Source organism: Neophocaena asiaeorientalis, unplaced genomic scaffold (assembly GCF_003031525.2).
Source record: "Neophocaena asiaeorientalis asiaeorientalis breed wild unplaced genomic scaffold, Neophocaena_asiaeorientalis_V1.1 scaffold7, whole genome shotgun sequence".
NCBI lineage: Eukaryota > Metazoa > Chordata > Mammalia > Artiodactyla > Phocoenidae > Neophocaena > Neophocaena asiaeorientalis.
Window position 1 is genome coordinate 24,506,245 of NW_020185337.1, and position 17,220 is coordinate 24,523,464.

General features: G+C 40.0%; 1 protein-coding gene across 1 annotated transcript in view; it reads right to left on the minus strand.

Moving 5' to 3' along the window:
- Positions 1–17,220, minus strand: part of RAPGEF2 (Rap guanine nucleotide exchange factor 2) — a 273,439-nt gene that overhangs the window by 77,119 nt on the left and 179,100 nt on the right. Inside the window, exon 8 of the mRNA XM_024736074.1 lies at positions 5,588–5,719. Coding sequence (XP_024591842.1) covers positions 5,588–5,719 — 132 coding nt within the window. The remainder of the gene's footprint in view (positions 1–5,587; positions 5,720–17,220) is intronic.

A 17,220-nucleotide genomic window follows, 5' to 3' on the forward strand; every position in this document is an offset into this window, starting at 1 on the left:
GATTATTACCACTATTTTCCAGATGAGAAAACACGAAGGGAAACTAAATTGTTCAAAACGAAACAAAACCTAGTAATTGTGCCAGGACTCAAAATCGGGTCCAACCGACACAAACTACTGAATACTTCGCACTATAACACTTCGCCCAGTTTTCCAAACAGACTGTCTTCATAAAGAAAATAGTTAAAATATAATAAAGTAATAAAATGTGTCTTGCTTTGCTAAGTCATAAAACATACAATTTACATTTGTATATAAACATAAAACACTTGCCATTTTCTAGTTCCCTCCAAAGTACAATATTACTGAGATAATGCTAGACTTTAAACCCTTTCATTCTCAATAAAGATATGCACACACTTTATATTTAAAAGGTATGTGGGGGCTTCCCTGGTGGTGCAGTGGCTGAGAGTCCGCCTGCCGATGCAGGGGACACCGGTTCGTGCCCCGGTCCGGGAAGATCCCACATGCCGCGCAGCGGCTGGGCCCGTGAGCCATGGCCGCTGAGCCTGCGCGTCCGGAGCCTGTGCTCCGCAACGGGAGAGGCCACAACAGTGAGAGGCCCGCGTACCGCAAAAAAAAAAAAAAAAAAAAAAAAGGTATGTGGGTAATTTGGGATTAACATACACACATCATTATATATAAAATAGCTAACAAGGACCTACTATATAGCACAGGGAACTATACTCAGTATTTTGAAATAACCTATAATGGAAAAGAACCTGAAAAAGAATATACATACATAACTGAATCGCATTGCTGTACACTTGAAACTAATACAATATTGTAAGTTAACTGTACTTCAATAAAAAATAAATAAGTAAAAGGTATAGAACAATGTCATTTAGGCAAAGAACTCCTGTTCTAAATTAATTTACCTTCCACATATATAACATAACGTAGATTAGGTGCACATCACACCCACACAGTATTATTCTCAAAAAAAAACTATTAATATTCTCAGATCAATGCTGAAAGCTCTATGATTTATTTAAATAAAAAGGGACTAAATATAGTTTGTTATTACAAATACAGTTCTTAAAACCAGTTTATTTGGCATTTTTAAGGATATCAAGTAAATGAAGAAACTGAGGAAATATTAAATGCCATAAAGCGCCAGTGAAGTGTTAATTTAAAAAGAAACAATGTAACTACTACACGTTTAGCATTAAGTACTTAAAAATCATGTATGAAAAAACTTTTTGCCTATTAAATATCCCACACCCACACATAACCCCATGTTTAGGAGGGCTGCTTTATAAGTAATCTGGAAACAAACTTTGTGCAGAATTTCAAACATACGTATGTAACCCAAATAGCACCTGAGTCAGACCCTGCTATAAATTTAGGCTAGAAATTTATGGTGAAGGCTAACGCTGATGCTAATTTAACTGAGACAACAAAGTGAGCAGGCACTGCAGACAAAGCCATATATATGCATAAACTATGAAAATATATTTGGAAATAAGTATAATGCTTGCATTAAATCCAGTTTGCATATCATAATTTATGCTCTTCCTAATTTTACACTAGGAATTTTTTTTTAAATTTCAATATAGGATTTACCTAAAAGAGAAGAACAATTCTTTAAAGCTTTTAATGTAAATTGTTCCGTTTCTTTCCAAAAGCTACAATCCTACCAGGTGTAAGAATGTCTATCTATTAATATTTATTATAAGTAAGCAAGTCTGTGCTAATTTGATAGGAAAAATAGTTTCACATTTAAATCCTCATATACTCAATCACTTATGTCTTAAATATTTATTTAAGGTATAGACACGTGCATGTTCTCTTCTGCAAATTACCTACCCTTGTCCTTTGAATATCGTTATGCTATGAGTGAAGTATTTTTCTTATAATTTGCATAAGTGAGTTAAAAGTCTGACTTTAAATCTTTGTCTCAATTGCTCTTTTAATTATTAAAAGTTTGGATCATTCATCACACCATTAAGAGTTTGCTAACTCCTGGGAATCCCCTGGCGGCCCAGTGGTTAGGATTCGGCACTTTCATTGCTGTGGGCTCAGGTTCCATCCCTGGTTGGGGAACTAAGATCCCACGTGCCCTGCGGAGCAGCCGTAAGTAAGTAAAGTAAAGTGAGTAAGTAAATAAATAAATACTTTCCAAAAAAGTTTGCTAACTCTTTATCTGGAATTTAATCTTAATTATGATATGAAGTGTGGTCATTAAAGTGGGCCCCCCTCCCCCAAAGACCATTTACTGAATAATCCATCACTTCACTGATTTGAGGTTTCCTCTATTACATGTTGCATGCTTACACGTGAATTTCGTTTTGCTCGAACTCTGTTCCATCAGTCTGCCTATTTTCGTAGTTGTTTCCAGTCCACCCAAGTCACTGCTCTGATAATCACGCCATTTAACCAGGACCTTACCGTGACTGGAAATTGCATTGTCTCGTGTCACCAGCTTAGGCATTCTGCTTTCTGTCACCAGTAGCCTCCCGCTTTTCAGCTTGCTTTCATTGCCTTCCAAGGCAGCCCTTTTTCAAAACAAGCGTGTTCCTCAGTCTTCCAGGCTCTCTGAGTTTCGTGCCTGGCTCTCACACTCCAGCTTCTGCCCCCTAGTCTAACACCACAGTCCCATTCCTTCCACGTGTCTTTCCTGAAGGCCTACGACTTCCTGGCCCTATTCCAGGCTCTAGAGAGAAGACGAAGACAAGAAGAGAAGTCCCTGCCTCTTGAAGCAGTCATGCTGGGGGACAGACCTAACTTAGAAAGTGACAATCACTTCAATTAAAGTCTAAAAGACCAGCCAGGGACGGGACCAACATGTAGGACCTGCGTTTCAAAGGGTAAGAAGGGAAGAACTCTCTGAGAAAGCGGTCCTTGGAAACGAAGGCCGAAAGGGATCAATGAAGGCCGAAAAGGAGAGAAAATTCTGGACAGAAGGCCTGCAAAAACAAAGCCCTGCGTTACAAGGAGCCTGGCGTGCTGTGCTGCTCCGTCTGTCTTTCCACTACACTCCTTGAATAAAGAGGCGGTCCTGGGGGAAGCCAAATCTTTGCTTTCTTTGTGCTCACTGTGGAGAAAACTACTTACCAGGGCAGAGGGAGATCACTCTGTATTTGAGGGCACCTACCCAGTTGAGCCTCTGATGCCCTGGTCAATTTGCTCCCCTTCTCTCCAAAACTATGACTTCAAAATGTGTCTCTCCTTGAGACTCTCCACCTGCCAACCCTCTCACTCTGAAAGAAGGAACTCAGAGACACCAGGCAGAAACTCGCTCAACTCCCAAACTCCCCACTCCAAATCCACCATCATATGCCCCTGTTAAAAGAGAGGAGGTTTCTTTTCTTAAATAAGCTAGTGATTCCACTTTGCTCTTGAATTCCTCTCCTCCAGCTTGCTCAGAAAAATTATTCTAACTTCTTCTCTCCGGCACATGGCATTCCATGACAACCTCTTTGTATCCGTCTCCTGAGCATTTATACTCGCTCCAACGTGACAGCTTCCTCCCAAGTCAGAACTGGATGCACGAGAAAGGGGTCGCCATGGGAGACAGCTGCCCATCACTGGAGCCGCTCAAGAATCAACCTGACTGACAGGAAGAGAGTAGAGGATTCAAACACAAGGCTGGTCGCCAAACCAGGCGCATCTGGCAGATTTCTTCTCACCTTTAGAATTTCTGATTTAAAGACAATAGGGGATCTCTAGTCAATGTTGGTCCTACAGTCAGTAACCAAATCCTTAGTTACATCTATGGATTTTTCCTTAGGAAGGATACAAACTTCCCAGGCTACATGCCTGTCATCAAGTTTGAAATGAACAGCTGTGAAACTCAACTAAAATGAATCAAAATACGCAGGGGTCCTCTTTTCCAACTACACCCCAAGCTGAAGCCGGACTGCAGGCTGCAAACTCCAACCCCCATAGAACCAGGTGGAGTTCTCACCACGGTCTGGATCCTCAGACAGCCTGATGGGGGCTGGGGACAGCCAAAGTACCATCAAGAATCTCCTGACACCCTTCCCCAACCTACCCAAGGTAATAACACATAAAGCTGAAGTTCCCCTCAGAATACACCTCCATAAAGTATACAAACGACTCACTTCATTCTTATTATAAATTTACCTTCCAGGAGGCTCCATTCAGCCTGGAATTACACCCGAAGAATAGCAGGGGTAACTGCTACAACATCAAGCTGTGTTCCTACTACAGGTCTTTAAAGCACGTGATCATCTCAAAGTGTAGAAGACAAAGGCTCTATCATGATGTTTCAATGAACAGAAGCTAAAGCACAACTTTTACTTCTACTGTGCATTGTTCTATTATAAGGGATACTCTTGAATACATGTTCAAAAAATCAGCTTCTAAAAACAGGCATTATGCAAGGGGGGGGAATAATTTTACCCTGATCCACCACCTTTTCCGCCTCTAACATTTGAAAATGGGACTACTTCCTAAAGATTTAATTACAAGTTAACATTTAATGCCTCAAAGTAGAAACTTGAAAAGTTACTTTAAAGGGCCAGGTCATTATGTTTCTTTTTGCAAAATAATAAAAAAAAGTTCTTAATCAGCTAAGAATCTGCAGATAATTGCATTTGTGGCTATCACTTATTAGCCAGTGAGCTCTCCACAACACCTCTGAATTACAGAAAGGTGGGTACCTAATGCCTCCTGAAAAGAAAATTCACTTTCTAAGATCTACTAAATTTAGGACTTAAACAGACATGTTTTGCCCTGATGGTATTCTGTTTAGATACTTTTTGTAATTTTTTAAAAAGACAGAAACTGAGCGCTGTCTGAATGTATCAATGGTCCGGAAATCACTGTAATATCGTTAGAGAACGGTTTTTGCGGCCTGAGATTGCCGCCATCTCATATCACGATTCCTAAGGAGCCAAGAATTATACTTTGGAAAGTGAGTATTACATTCTTTTTGTTTGAAACCATCTGAAATCCCATATTAGCTGTAACAAAAAAAAGGGACCTTTTTTTGCATATTTCAGTCACTTTTCCGAAATTTGCATTTTCTAAGCCAATGAACTATTCCTTAACAATTACAATTATTTTGCTTTTAAAACATGTTTGAAATTCCATAATTCTAGTTTTTCTATCCATCACTATCATAAGAATTTATTTGAAACATGTAAGTCTATAGGTAATAAAAATAATGCAAGAAAAATAATTCAGTGATCGAATCTTAATAATCTCTTCCTTTTGTCACACCCAAGACTTTATTAAGAAAAACTTAGTATGGAAGCATAATTCTCAAGTTTTCCCCTACAATTTTATTCAAGAAAGCGTCATCAGCCTACTACACCTACAGTCAAATTAATAAAATATTTACAGTCCGGGGACACATTTCCATTGTAACCACTCCATTTAAAATTCTGGTAACTGGTAATAGCAGAGGCAAATGCATGTAGACTGCAGTTCGACTTCCTAAAACAAACATACAACATACTACATGTCTGTGTGAAGCATAAACATTAACATTTTATGTCCATGTGTGCACATATATACACACACATATATTTACCTTTAAGATTCTATCCATGAAAAATCACAGAACTCCTCAGAATACATGAAAATGAAGCAAATGACAAGGAAAACACCTTCCTACCTGGTAGATATCAGAAAGACTGCTGCTTCCAGAATCACTGGTGATGCTACATCCTGAGTGGCTGGAGGAGACGTGAGTCACCTGTGGGTGGAGACTGTCGGTGAGGTGTAGCTTTGTGAAATCTGCAGGAAGCTGGGGAAGGATCAGGAGAAACTGTGTTACAGCTGGAACCAAGAACTCCAAGCAGGCATCTACAAATTGTGTCACACTCTACTCCAGGCCACGAAAGGTCCTTCATTTTTTAAATTCACCATGACTAAATACTGTCCTATTTACCAAAAATCACAAAATGAATTTGTAAAGTTTATGGGCATTCAATGAGCCTTAAATCATACTAAATTCAACGCTTAAATAGGTGGGTTTGGCGGTTAAGATTAACCTGGTGAGCACTGAATCCAATGGGCTACAACTTTCAAATTATACACCAATGAGCAAATTAGTCTTCTACTATTTGTTAGCCAGCAAAGTGCAACTCTGTGGCAAGAGACAGCTTAAATAAGAAAACAGATTTGAGGTTCATGTATGCCCAAATGATGTTTAAAGGTTAAAAAGATGAGCATCTTAGAACAAAGTGTATTGTTATACAAGTAACTACACAGGCACTACGGAGAAAACAGGAAAGTACGCTCTCGGAGAACGCAGAGTCGAGAAGGTTATGGACAACATTTACCTATCACAGACACATAGGTACTACCTGTTCACGTTTAAACTCCAAGTAAAAATTGCATCTATTGAACAGATTCCCTCAGCATCCCCCAAGTGCTTCTATCACCCCCCATACAGCAGAGGAAATGCACTGAAAAAGGAAACATTCACCCATTCAACAAATATTTACTGAGCCCTCTTCCTCTTACTGTGTGCTAGTTAGTGAATGAGATGCTAAGAAAACGCTGCCCTTAAAAATCTTACGCTCGTAAGTTATTAGCAATTCTTTTGAATTCAAAAAGGGCACTATGTATCTACAGCATCACACTTAGAAGACACTATTGGCCAATAATAAACCTGACATTTCAAAATATATGCTAACTGACACCCTGCACACTGATAATATCTTTCTTTCCTGCTGGCATATTGATCCTATCTGGCCGCTGAATAATAAATAATAAAGACTAACTGTTAAAATCAAACTTGAGTAAGAGCTTGCCTCGGCAATATTGCCTTCTCTCCTGTGACCCTCATCCCTCCTCCCCTTCCAAAACCAAGATGCCACTTCACAGTTTAGAATAAGTCCCACAGGGGACGTGAGCAGGCTGCTGACACCCACACCCATTCAGACCTGACTCAATAAACGGACTATGACACTTAATAGTACTTAACACACGGACGGACTTGGAAGGCATTGTGCCAGGTGAAATAAGTCAGACGGAGAAGGACAAACGCAGTATGACATCACCTACATGTGGAATCTAAAAAAGTATAACAAAGTAGTGAATATAACAAAAAAGCAGCAGACTCACAGACACAGAGAACTAGTGACTAGTGGCTGCCAGTGGCGGGTGGAGAAGAGGGGTGGGTATGGGATGGGCTCAAGGATGTACTGTACAATGTGGGGAATGTAGCCTATATTTTGTAATAACTGTAAATGGAAAGCAACCTTTAAATTGCATAAAAAATAAAAAAAATTAAATTAAAAAAGTTAAAAAAGTAAAATTATACTCCTTCAGAAAAAAAAACATTTAATATAGTCTGCATAGAAATAATATTTTTAACATCACGGGAGACAAAATATACAAAGAAAAGATTTAAACATAAATTTATTGGGGGGCATATAAACAGATGCTAAATAAACAGATAAAATGTTGGAGAAGCTCAGAGGAATGAGATGTTTATTCAAATGTGTGAAATCATTGCAAGAATGATGTATATCTCACTAGGAATGTTTTTTTAACTGGTAATTGAAGATGATTTGAAATAGATAAAACTGGGAAAATAACAATTTCCCTGCAAGGAACAGATAGGCGAAAACCCCCAAATTTGAGAATTTATATATTTTATTCACAATGTAGAATAGCGAAATATTTCCAGGATTTCTTCAGGAACAGTCTGAAGACAAAAGTTTGCCAAGCTGTATTTTACTTGTAGCTGAGTAATACATGTCAGATATTAAAACAATGGGTTCAAAGCCAGGATAAACACCCTTCCTCATCTTGGCTACGTTTCATTTAATGCAGTCACTCACCACAAAAGGCAACTGAAGAACCAAGACTCCGTAGCTCAGCGACTTTAAAAGGCATCAGTCGATACATGTACTTACGGAACAATAAACTGATTTCTATCGATTATCTTTTATAGAGATGACTCAGGTCGACATGTGCCACACAGTGTGATTTTTAAAAATTAACTTGAATATGTCAAATAAAGATGTATCCATCTGATGAATTTTTACTCACCAGACAGTTATCTACTCAAGTCTCGCAGGACAGTGTCCATCAACTGGTCGTCTTTCCTGACTAAATGCACTGTGGGGAAAGCACAGGAGCCTTCAAGCTCTAAAGCTCTAAACAGATTGTGGAGTGTGAAGAGGCAGTCCGCAATCTATTCATCTACGCTCACTTACACCCACAAAGAGCAGAAGTACACGGCTTTGTTAAGCTAAGAGCCATAAAGTCTGTGTGTAAAGAGAAAAGAAGAAACACTTTCATTCTTAAGAATTCAATTCTACTTTATAAATACTTATTAAGTAGCTGCTATGTCAGACACTCTGTTAGGGACAGGAAATATCAAGTGAATAAGACACCCCCAATTCCAAATGTAAATTCTACTACCCCAAAAGTCACTGTAGTAGGTGTCATGCACAATAGAAAAATAAGTCAAACATTGTTTGTTTTTGGCCACGCTGCACGGCTAGCAGGATCTTAGCTCCCCGACCAGGGATCGAACCCCGGTCCCCAGCAGTGGAAGTGCGGAGTCCTAACCACTGGACGGCCAGGGAACTCCCTCAAACATAGTTTTTTAACGTGGCTCTTTATCTCCCCACCACCGCTTGTGTGCTTTGCAGACAATGAAATGATGTTAAAGTTAATGCATATAAAATTCAGTATTAGCTAAATATCTCTTTGTATGAGAACAGAGGCCATGCTTGAGAAAGCTTCGCATTTTTCCCCATAGATGGGGATGAGAGTCCCGTGATTAAACGCTATCAACAGGCCACGTCGGCCACGGCTGTGGAATGGGAGGGGTGTGGAGCTTGTCTGCCGCGAGAGAAGAGAGCCTGAAATGCACGGGTGCGGCCCAGCCTCACACTCTACAGACTGGAGACCTGAGCCCAGGCCTAAGGGAAGCGGCTCTTTCAGAGGAAACGAACAGGCCGGGAACTGGGAGTCAGGGTGGCAACACAGGCACAGGCACCGCGTTCAACCTCAGGGCAAAAGGGTAACGCCGAACGCTGGGAGCCAGTAACTCACTGTCTGAGCAAAACATACCGAAGCAGGGGGCCACACGCCAAGGACAAAAGACTCGCTTGTCCCAGCTTTTCTACGCTTGATCCAGGGCCTTTTTAAGGTACTGTCATCATGCTGTTTAATCAAATTTCCGATTAAATGGAGCTGGGAGTTATCTTGTGGCTCTAGCCACCACTTATAACAGAAATTCTGCTCAGCAATAAGAAAATGGTTTGAAGCTGGGGCTATATGCAGTAGTTACCTGAATAAAATTAAATAATAATTAAATAAATTAAAGGGGAGATGAATATATTTTATACATTTTGATCTTAACACCAATATAGTCAATATTTAACAGCAATTCATTACGAACGCAATTCAAGGAAATCCCTTATATTTTTCTTGTTGTCACTTAAACGCTTTTATTTTCATATTTGATTGTATGAATATATTACCGCTCACATTTTTCCTGGATCAAGCAATCTACATCCCTAGAGATAGGGCACTCATGAATCACAATTGTAAAAAACTAGTGTCAGGCAAATGACTGAGTCATAGTTTCACCAGAAACGCCATTCATTACATAAGAAACAACAACGGTGATACGTATTTAAATCAGATTCTTAAATGCGTGAAGTAAGCATAAACAATATTAATCACAGTTTTGTAAAATCTGGGTATCAATTAAATGATAGCTTGTTCTGTTTTCTTTTTTGGGAGAAACAGGGGTGCTATAACAATTAGCTTTAAGTAAGAAGTACTAGAGAAGACTTAAGGCTCATATACGAACAGGCACTTGATAGCCTTTGGTTTATTAATTAATCTAATGACTGGCATTCATAAAAGTACCGGCTAATAAATGAACTCTGTTTTGAACATAAATCCAGTGAGTGAGGACGCCTTGAAATCTCTGACACCGCTAAATAAATACTTTGCTGAACTGGTAAAATTCCTCAAAGTGGTGCTAACATAGTAGAGACTAGGGCATTTCCTTTCTTCCCCTTCCTTCTCTCCCTCCCCAAAACTTCTTAAGTTTATGTTTTCCAGCTCTACAAGAAAGGGCCGGTATATCACTGGTAATACATTGGTACATTACACTGGTTATGTAATGGAAACACAGTAGAGTTGTATGTTCCGTGATGCATTAGCATTGTAGGACCGCTGAGAAATCCAACGGTTCAAAACTAAACAAAACAAAAAAACACTGTCACCATCAGTTGAAGTTTACCTCACTAAAAATTTCCCAACGAACCCCAGAATCACTTTTATTTCAAGAAATTGCTACAACAGAACACACAAGGTTTGGGGTAACGGTTAGAATCTATCCAATCCTCCCTGGCAGTTCACCTGGAGTAACAACAGTACTAAGGTAAATTGAGTATCACACTTAGTGACTGAACACCAGCTTCATGTTCAGACGCAACACTAAGAATTTACCCAGATGAGTGCTGTTCTCCCCAGATCATCCCTGGAGCTCTGTGAGCGCTTTCCACACTCATATTTTCAGGCTCTGAGGGCAGGAGCTGGTATATTCCTGGACACATTGCCCATTTTTTCCTGAGGTGTCCGTGAAAATAGTCTCCTCTATTTCCCATTCATTCATCATTTATTAAAGACCTGTGTGGTGAGGATTAAGTGAACAACTGGGTAGAAAGCACTCAGAGGAGAGCCGGGCACCCAGAACCAGACAGAAGGGTGTCGGCCAGAAACCACCACGTGCAGACTTATGGAAGACACAGGGGCTCCCAGCTGTGGGTTCCTGCCCCGAATCTAGTCTGGATGCCAGCAGGGACGGAGCTGCTCTCAGAAAGGGCCTCAGGGGCCAGTCATCACCCAGCTCCAGACACTGTTCCTTCAGCCATGGTGGGACTAAGGTTGTACTTTAAAAGCAAGTCATATTTTCTCTCTGTGTACACACACACACACACACACACACAGCTTTTCTTTTACTAAAACTGATCTTTTCTAATACGACGAGTTCCGACACGCTCTGACCTATTTCTACATACAGCTTGCATAGGCAAGGAATATTATTTGGTAGCTCGTTGTAAAGACCACTTTATACTGTGGTCAACTTTTATTTCTCTACCCCATAATATTTCTTTAGGAACACCAGAAAAAGTAAGCATTTGGACTCCTGAATATTATTCATCAGAAATCATTTGTACTTCTCTCATATCCCATTAAGACGTGCTCAAGACCCAGGACTCATCCTTGAAATAATACTTCATCCATCAGTATTCCACAAAGCAAAGAGAAAGATTTATGCACAGTATACAATTTCTTTTGTTTGTAAATATACATAAAGGCAAGAAACAAAGCTTTCCCCAAAGGGTCATGAGATAATAATTTAATAAACCGATAGATTTAATAATGTTTCTCATTAAAATACATGTAGACATTTTAAAATGTTGGTATGACTATGCTTTAAAGGAACGGTTCAACAAAAATTTGCTTTATATTTACTGGAGAAACCTGCCAAAAGATTAGCAATTTGTAAGAACTTAATATTCTCCCAGCTTCCTGGCAGGCTCAAAAGACTTAAGTCTCATTGTACATATCAAGTTATCTTCCGTTCAACTTCCTGCTAAGTCAAGCAACCCTGAGCAAGTTGATTAACTTCTGTGCACCTTAGTTTCCTCTGTAAAATGAATATAACATTGTCCAGTGACTAAATGAAATAACTTGTAGAATCCACCTGCAGCTAGCTGTCTCTCTCCCTTTCCATTCCCTCTGCCATTTTTCCATCTTAGGTCAGATAGTTTCCAAATTCAATGGGAAAAAAAAAAAAAAACTAACTTATTTTTGACACTCTCATACGTAACACCACCATTATAGTACTTTACTTATTATATATATTTCCCCCAAAAGTCTACATATTATATTTTATTTTTTAAAGATTTTTTGATGTGGACCATTCTTAAAGTCTTTTTATATGTTAGAAATATCTCCTGGAATGTGGTGGTGACCCAGCCCTCTCCCCAGGGCAGAAAGGCTACCCGCTGTTTTTTAGGGTTGGTGACCTATGAATGAACAATAAGCTTCCTTGGCTACAGTGGCATGAATTACAATCTAAAATTTAATCCCTACATTTATGAAATAAGGATAAACGGAACACAAACAGAACAACTCGGACCTCTGTTGAGGAAAATAAATAAGCAAAACTAGTAAACTGACTGAAAAGCTGTCAGTCACACGACTGATGTTTTCAAGCAAATACTTTTAAGAAGCCTTTTCTATCGGACATCCATAGGAAGCACTGAATAGGAAACTCATGTGAACTTCACTTCAAACCAGAGAAGTGGAATCCTTTAGTATGAGGAGAAAGTGTATGATCTAAGTACCATCTATTCCAAGATGTAAGGCAACAGTAAGGTCACCTGCGCACCAGTCCTGTTCTTACAAGAATCTCATGAAGTAGGTTATTATTATGACTATTTTATTTTTTTATTTTATTTTTTTTGCGCTACACGGGCCTCTCACTGCTGTGGCTTCTCCCGTCGCGGAGCACAGGCTCCGGACGCGCAGGCCCAGCGGTCATGGCTCACGGGCCCAGCCGCTCCGCGGCACGTGGGATCTTCCCGGACCGGGGCACGAACCCGTGTCCCCTGCATCGGCAGGCGGACTCTCAACCACTGTGCCACCAGGGAAGCCCTATTATGACTATTTTAGATAAGAGGAACTAAGACACAGAAAAGTTAAGCTATTTGCACCAAGATCACACAGTGAAAAGGTGGCAGAGAGAGATTCCTGGCTGCCTGGCCCTGTACTGAATACACTTAAGCACTGAACTTTATTTATTGACTTATTGGTTGACTTGAAAACTCTCATGAATACTGATGAAACTCTGAAATGTCTGCTTATATCAATTTACTAATGTAGTTTCTTGTACAAATTTCAAAATCATATAGAAAAATAGTCATTTAAAACAATTTCTCACTCATAAAACAAAATCTGCATCTCCAATGTCAACGATTTTGACATCACACTGCCACTTGTTGAGTCATCCAATAGAGTTTTCATTCCTTCTAAATTGTCTGAGATGCACCACTTTTTGCATCTCTCTGTGATATACTGTGCAACATTAGTGAGGGTGATTTTTCATTGTCTTGTAGGTTCTTTACAAAATCATTTACTATTTATAAGCTAACCTTTAAAATGTTATGGTAATAACCAGTATTTGCAATTCTGAGATCACATATCCAAGAATCATAATTAAATCTGTGTAAAACAGAAAACTTCTTTAACTCCCCCATCCCACGTTCCACAATATGACCCTTACAACATTCCAAGCTGGCATTGTTTGAGGTCATTACTGCCTTATGTTCCTTACTGAAGAGTACTATTTTTGTTTAAAAAAAAAAAAAAAGGTAAAATGAATTGAGAGAGAACCTCATAATGTAAGAGACAAAAGCAACTCCTTCTCTGGTAGGTAACTTGCAGAACGAAATCTTGCCTGATATATTATACAATACCCCTAACATCTGACAATCAGAGAAAAAGTATGTGGGTGCAGGCACACACACAAATAAGCTAGTCAACTAATTTCATCACCTTAAAGAAAGACACCTGGCACAGTGAGAACAGTTCTATAATAAATATCAGAACCACTAAAAGTTTGTCCTCTGAAAGACAGTTGTAGTTTTTCAAAATGAAAATGTTTATCTGGGAGCTAAAATAGTACAAACTATATAATCTTCCACAGAAATACCGAGGTAGTTAATTAACATGTATGTATCACCAAAGGAAATGTCCCGTGGTCTGTTAAAAATACAGTTTTATGATGGTTTTCAAGTGACAGCCACTCCATTCTCACTCCAAACATACACACACACACACACACACACACACACCCATATAATCCCTTCTCCTTTTCAGTTTATTTGCAGCTATCAATAACCAGGGATCTGAAAAGCACACCTTTCTCTGAGGAATTTCAAAAAAAAGCTCTAGATCACTTAGTCCAAGATATTTTCAATAAAATACATGGCAAATTTTGGCACTGAGTCAGATAACTGAAAAGTCACCTTCTGGGTAGCACTTCACCTACAGAAATCCTAACCCTATGCGCACATTCTCCTCACGTTAGGAATAATTCCCCCATTATCTGGGGCACATGTGTACCTAATGAGCAACGTGGTGAATATTTGATGCCTGTTTGTTCCGATACTTATAAAGAGCCCAGATACTGCACTTAATGGACGGAGAAACAGAAGGTCAAACAGCTCAAGTGGCTTGTCCAAAGCTCCCAGGTCCAAAGCTCCCAAAATCTATACCCACTGCACTCTGCATCTGGACTCTAGAAATTTGTTATTTGGGGCCATATTCTAAGTCAACTGTGACACCCATCTTCTCCCTTATTTAAACAGGAAATATCCTAAGAAACTTTAATATCACCATAGCTTCATTGTCTAATACAAAAACCAACCCAATAAATATATTTTTTAGCAAAATTGGTGATTATCCATATAGTAATACTGATCATATTCTACAGTTACTAAAACTTGAGTTCTCGTGTTTTCCAGGACCACATGGGATCGGTGCTCTGGAAGTGGAGACCCCTGGAGATGGAGGGGAGCCGCTCGTGATAGGAGAAGGCAGTTTCTAGGACCAATTAGACAACAACTCTGATGAGCTGCAGAGGGACTGTGGGCAGTTATCCCAGCTGTAAAAATGCTCAAGGGAGCGTGGAGTCAGGGAAACGAGCGTTTAAAGCCAAGGAAAAAAGATTCCTATGGGATCCATGGATGATCCTAAGCTGCCTTCTTTTTGAACAAAAATAAATAGTTGGTTTGGCAAGAAAGCCTCACTCAGAATTAAAGACGTTACCCCACAAGTAATGTTTAACTCTTTAAAAAAAAGTTATAAAAGCCACGTGACATCCAAATGCAAATGCACTTAGGTCTCTATACAATAAAATGCCAAAAAATGGCTGAGACTGGCGAGCTATTCACCAATGTCCTCCTCTTCCAGGGAGTACAGCTGGATTGCATTTCCCAACTTCCCTTACAGTCACATAGGTGCCCATACAACTGACTTCACGCCTTCAGGGTATGAACAAACAGAAGTGATGGATGCTGTGCCCACACCCTCCTCATAAGCATCTTCTACAGACCCGCCGAGACCTTCCCCTTGCATCAAGAGTCTCTGACGGAAGACAACAGAAGCTTTGCGCCGAAGCTTAGACAACTGAGCCATAAAGCGGAGGGGCCTGGATCCCTGGATCCTTGCTTAGAGGAAAACTGTCCACTAAGTGATCCAGAGTACTTGCTTCAGATCTTAAGCAAAAGAGAATAAACTTCTATTGTATTTGAACCCTTGTATTTTGCTTGGTTTGATACAATGGCTAGCGTTATCTTAACTCATACAAATACAAATATGATGATATTTTTTGTGACCTGTCTGTAAAAAAATCTTCCACAGTGAAATTCTCAGTTCCTTAAAGAGAAGTAGGCAGGGCTTTGATGACACCCTGACCTCACAGTGCTGTATGCAATTTGGATAAAATCAACATTAGAGCTCCTTTAGTCAGTCAAACACATTTATTAAAAACCCACTTTATGCCAGTATGCCAGGCACTGGTCCCAGTTTTCTAAGCCAGCAGCAAGTAAGATAAAACTCCCTGCTCTCATGGATCTTACAACTAGCGGGCAAGATAAATAATAAAAGATTAACGAAGAAAACTGTCAAATAGTGATAAGTGCTGCATTCAGCAAAGATTAAAAGAGACTGATGTGACAGAAGGATGACTGGGGGGACTTCCTTGGTGGTCCAGGGCTAAAGAATCCGCCTTAGAATGCAGGGGACACGGGCTCGATCACTGGTCAGGGAACTAAGATCCCACATGCTGCGGGGCAACTAAGCCCGCGCGTCACAACTACTGAGCTCGAGTGCCTACACTAGAGCCCGCGTGCCGCAAACTATAAAGCCCATGCACTATGGAATCCGCACGCCACATCTACAGAGCCCACGCACCCCGGAGCCAGCGCACCACAACCAGAGAGAGAAAACCTGCATGCCACAACTAGAGAGAAGTCCGCACACCACAACGAAGAGCCCACGCACCACAACGAAAGATCCCACACGCCTCAACAAAGATCCCGTGTGCTTCAGCTAAGATCCAATGCAGCCAAAAATAAATAAAATAAAAAATAAATCTTTAAAAATAAAAAGGGATAGCCAAGAAAGACTGAAGATGTGACAATGCGATGAGAAAACTTGTTTTTATATTCTCAGTTATTTCCTAAAGGGATAGTTCTAATCATACCACTTTATCAGATATATATACCATTTTACTAGGTATATATATATATACACGCACACATACACCTTATAGATCTATATCTTAGACACATAGACATACATACAAGTATACATACATACTTTATATATTAACACATACTTATATTTCATATATTTATGAAGTATATGTTATATTTGTCTTTGTGTAAAACTGAGAGAAGTCTAGTATATCCCTAAGCCAAAGGAATCCAATTACTAAACATTTTATGAAAAATTATTGGGCTCTTCATGCAACTTCAAAATGAAATCAACTAAGTATCATAGTACCTTAGGAATCAAAGACAGTATAAAATAGATTTGGGGCTTCCCTGGTGGCGCAGTGGTTGAGAGTCTGCCTACCGATGCAGGGGACGCGGGTTCGTGCCCCGGTGCGGGAAGATCCCACATGCTGCGGAGCGGCTGGGCCCGTGAGCCATGGCCGCTGAGCCTGCGCGTCCGGACACTGTCCTATGAGTCGGAGAGCACTTAGTCAAATTTCAAGATGCAAAATATTACACAATGGAAATATAAGGCTTCCAAAATAACTATTTGTCCTCCAAAAGTACCGCTTAATAGGTTCAAGGGAAAGTTAAGTCTAGAAGCCACCTACTCTCAACCGATTTTGAGTACAGTATTCAAAAATTTATTGAATAGACTGATTGCTCAGGAAAAGAACACTTCTATTGCAATGTAAGCTATACTCTTTTGAAAAATAGGAATTCATGGGGCTTCCCTGGTGGCGCAGTGGTTGGGAGTCCGCCTGCCGATGCAGGGGACACGGGTTCGTGCCCCAGTCCGGGAAGATCCCACGTGCCACGGAGCGGCTGGGCCCGTGAGCCATGGCCGCTGAGCCTGAGCTCCGCAACGGGAGAGGCCACAGCAGTGAGAGGCCTGCATACCGCAAAAAAAAAAAAAAAAAAAAAAAAAAAAAAAAAGCCACACAAAGAAAAAATAAAATAAAAAAAAAAAAAG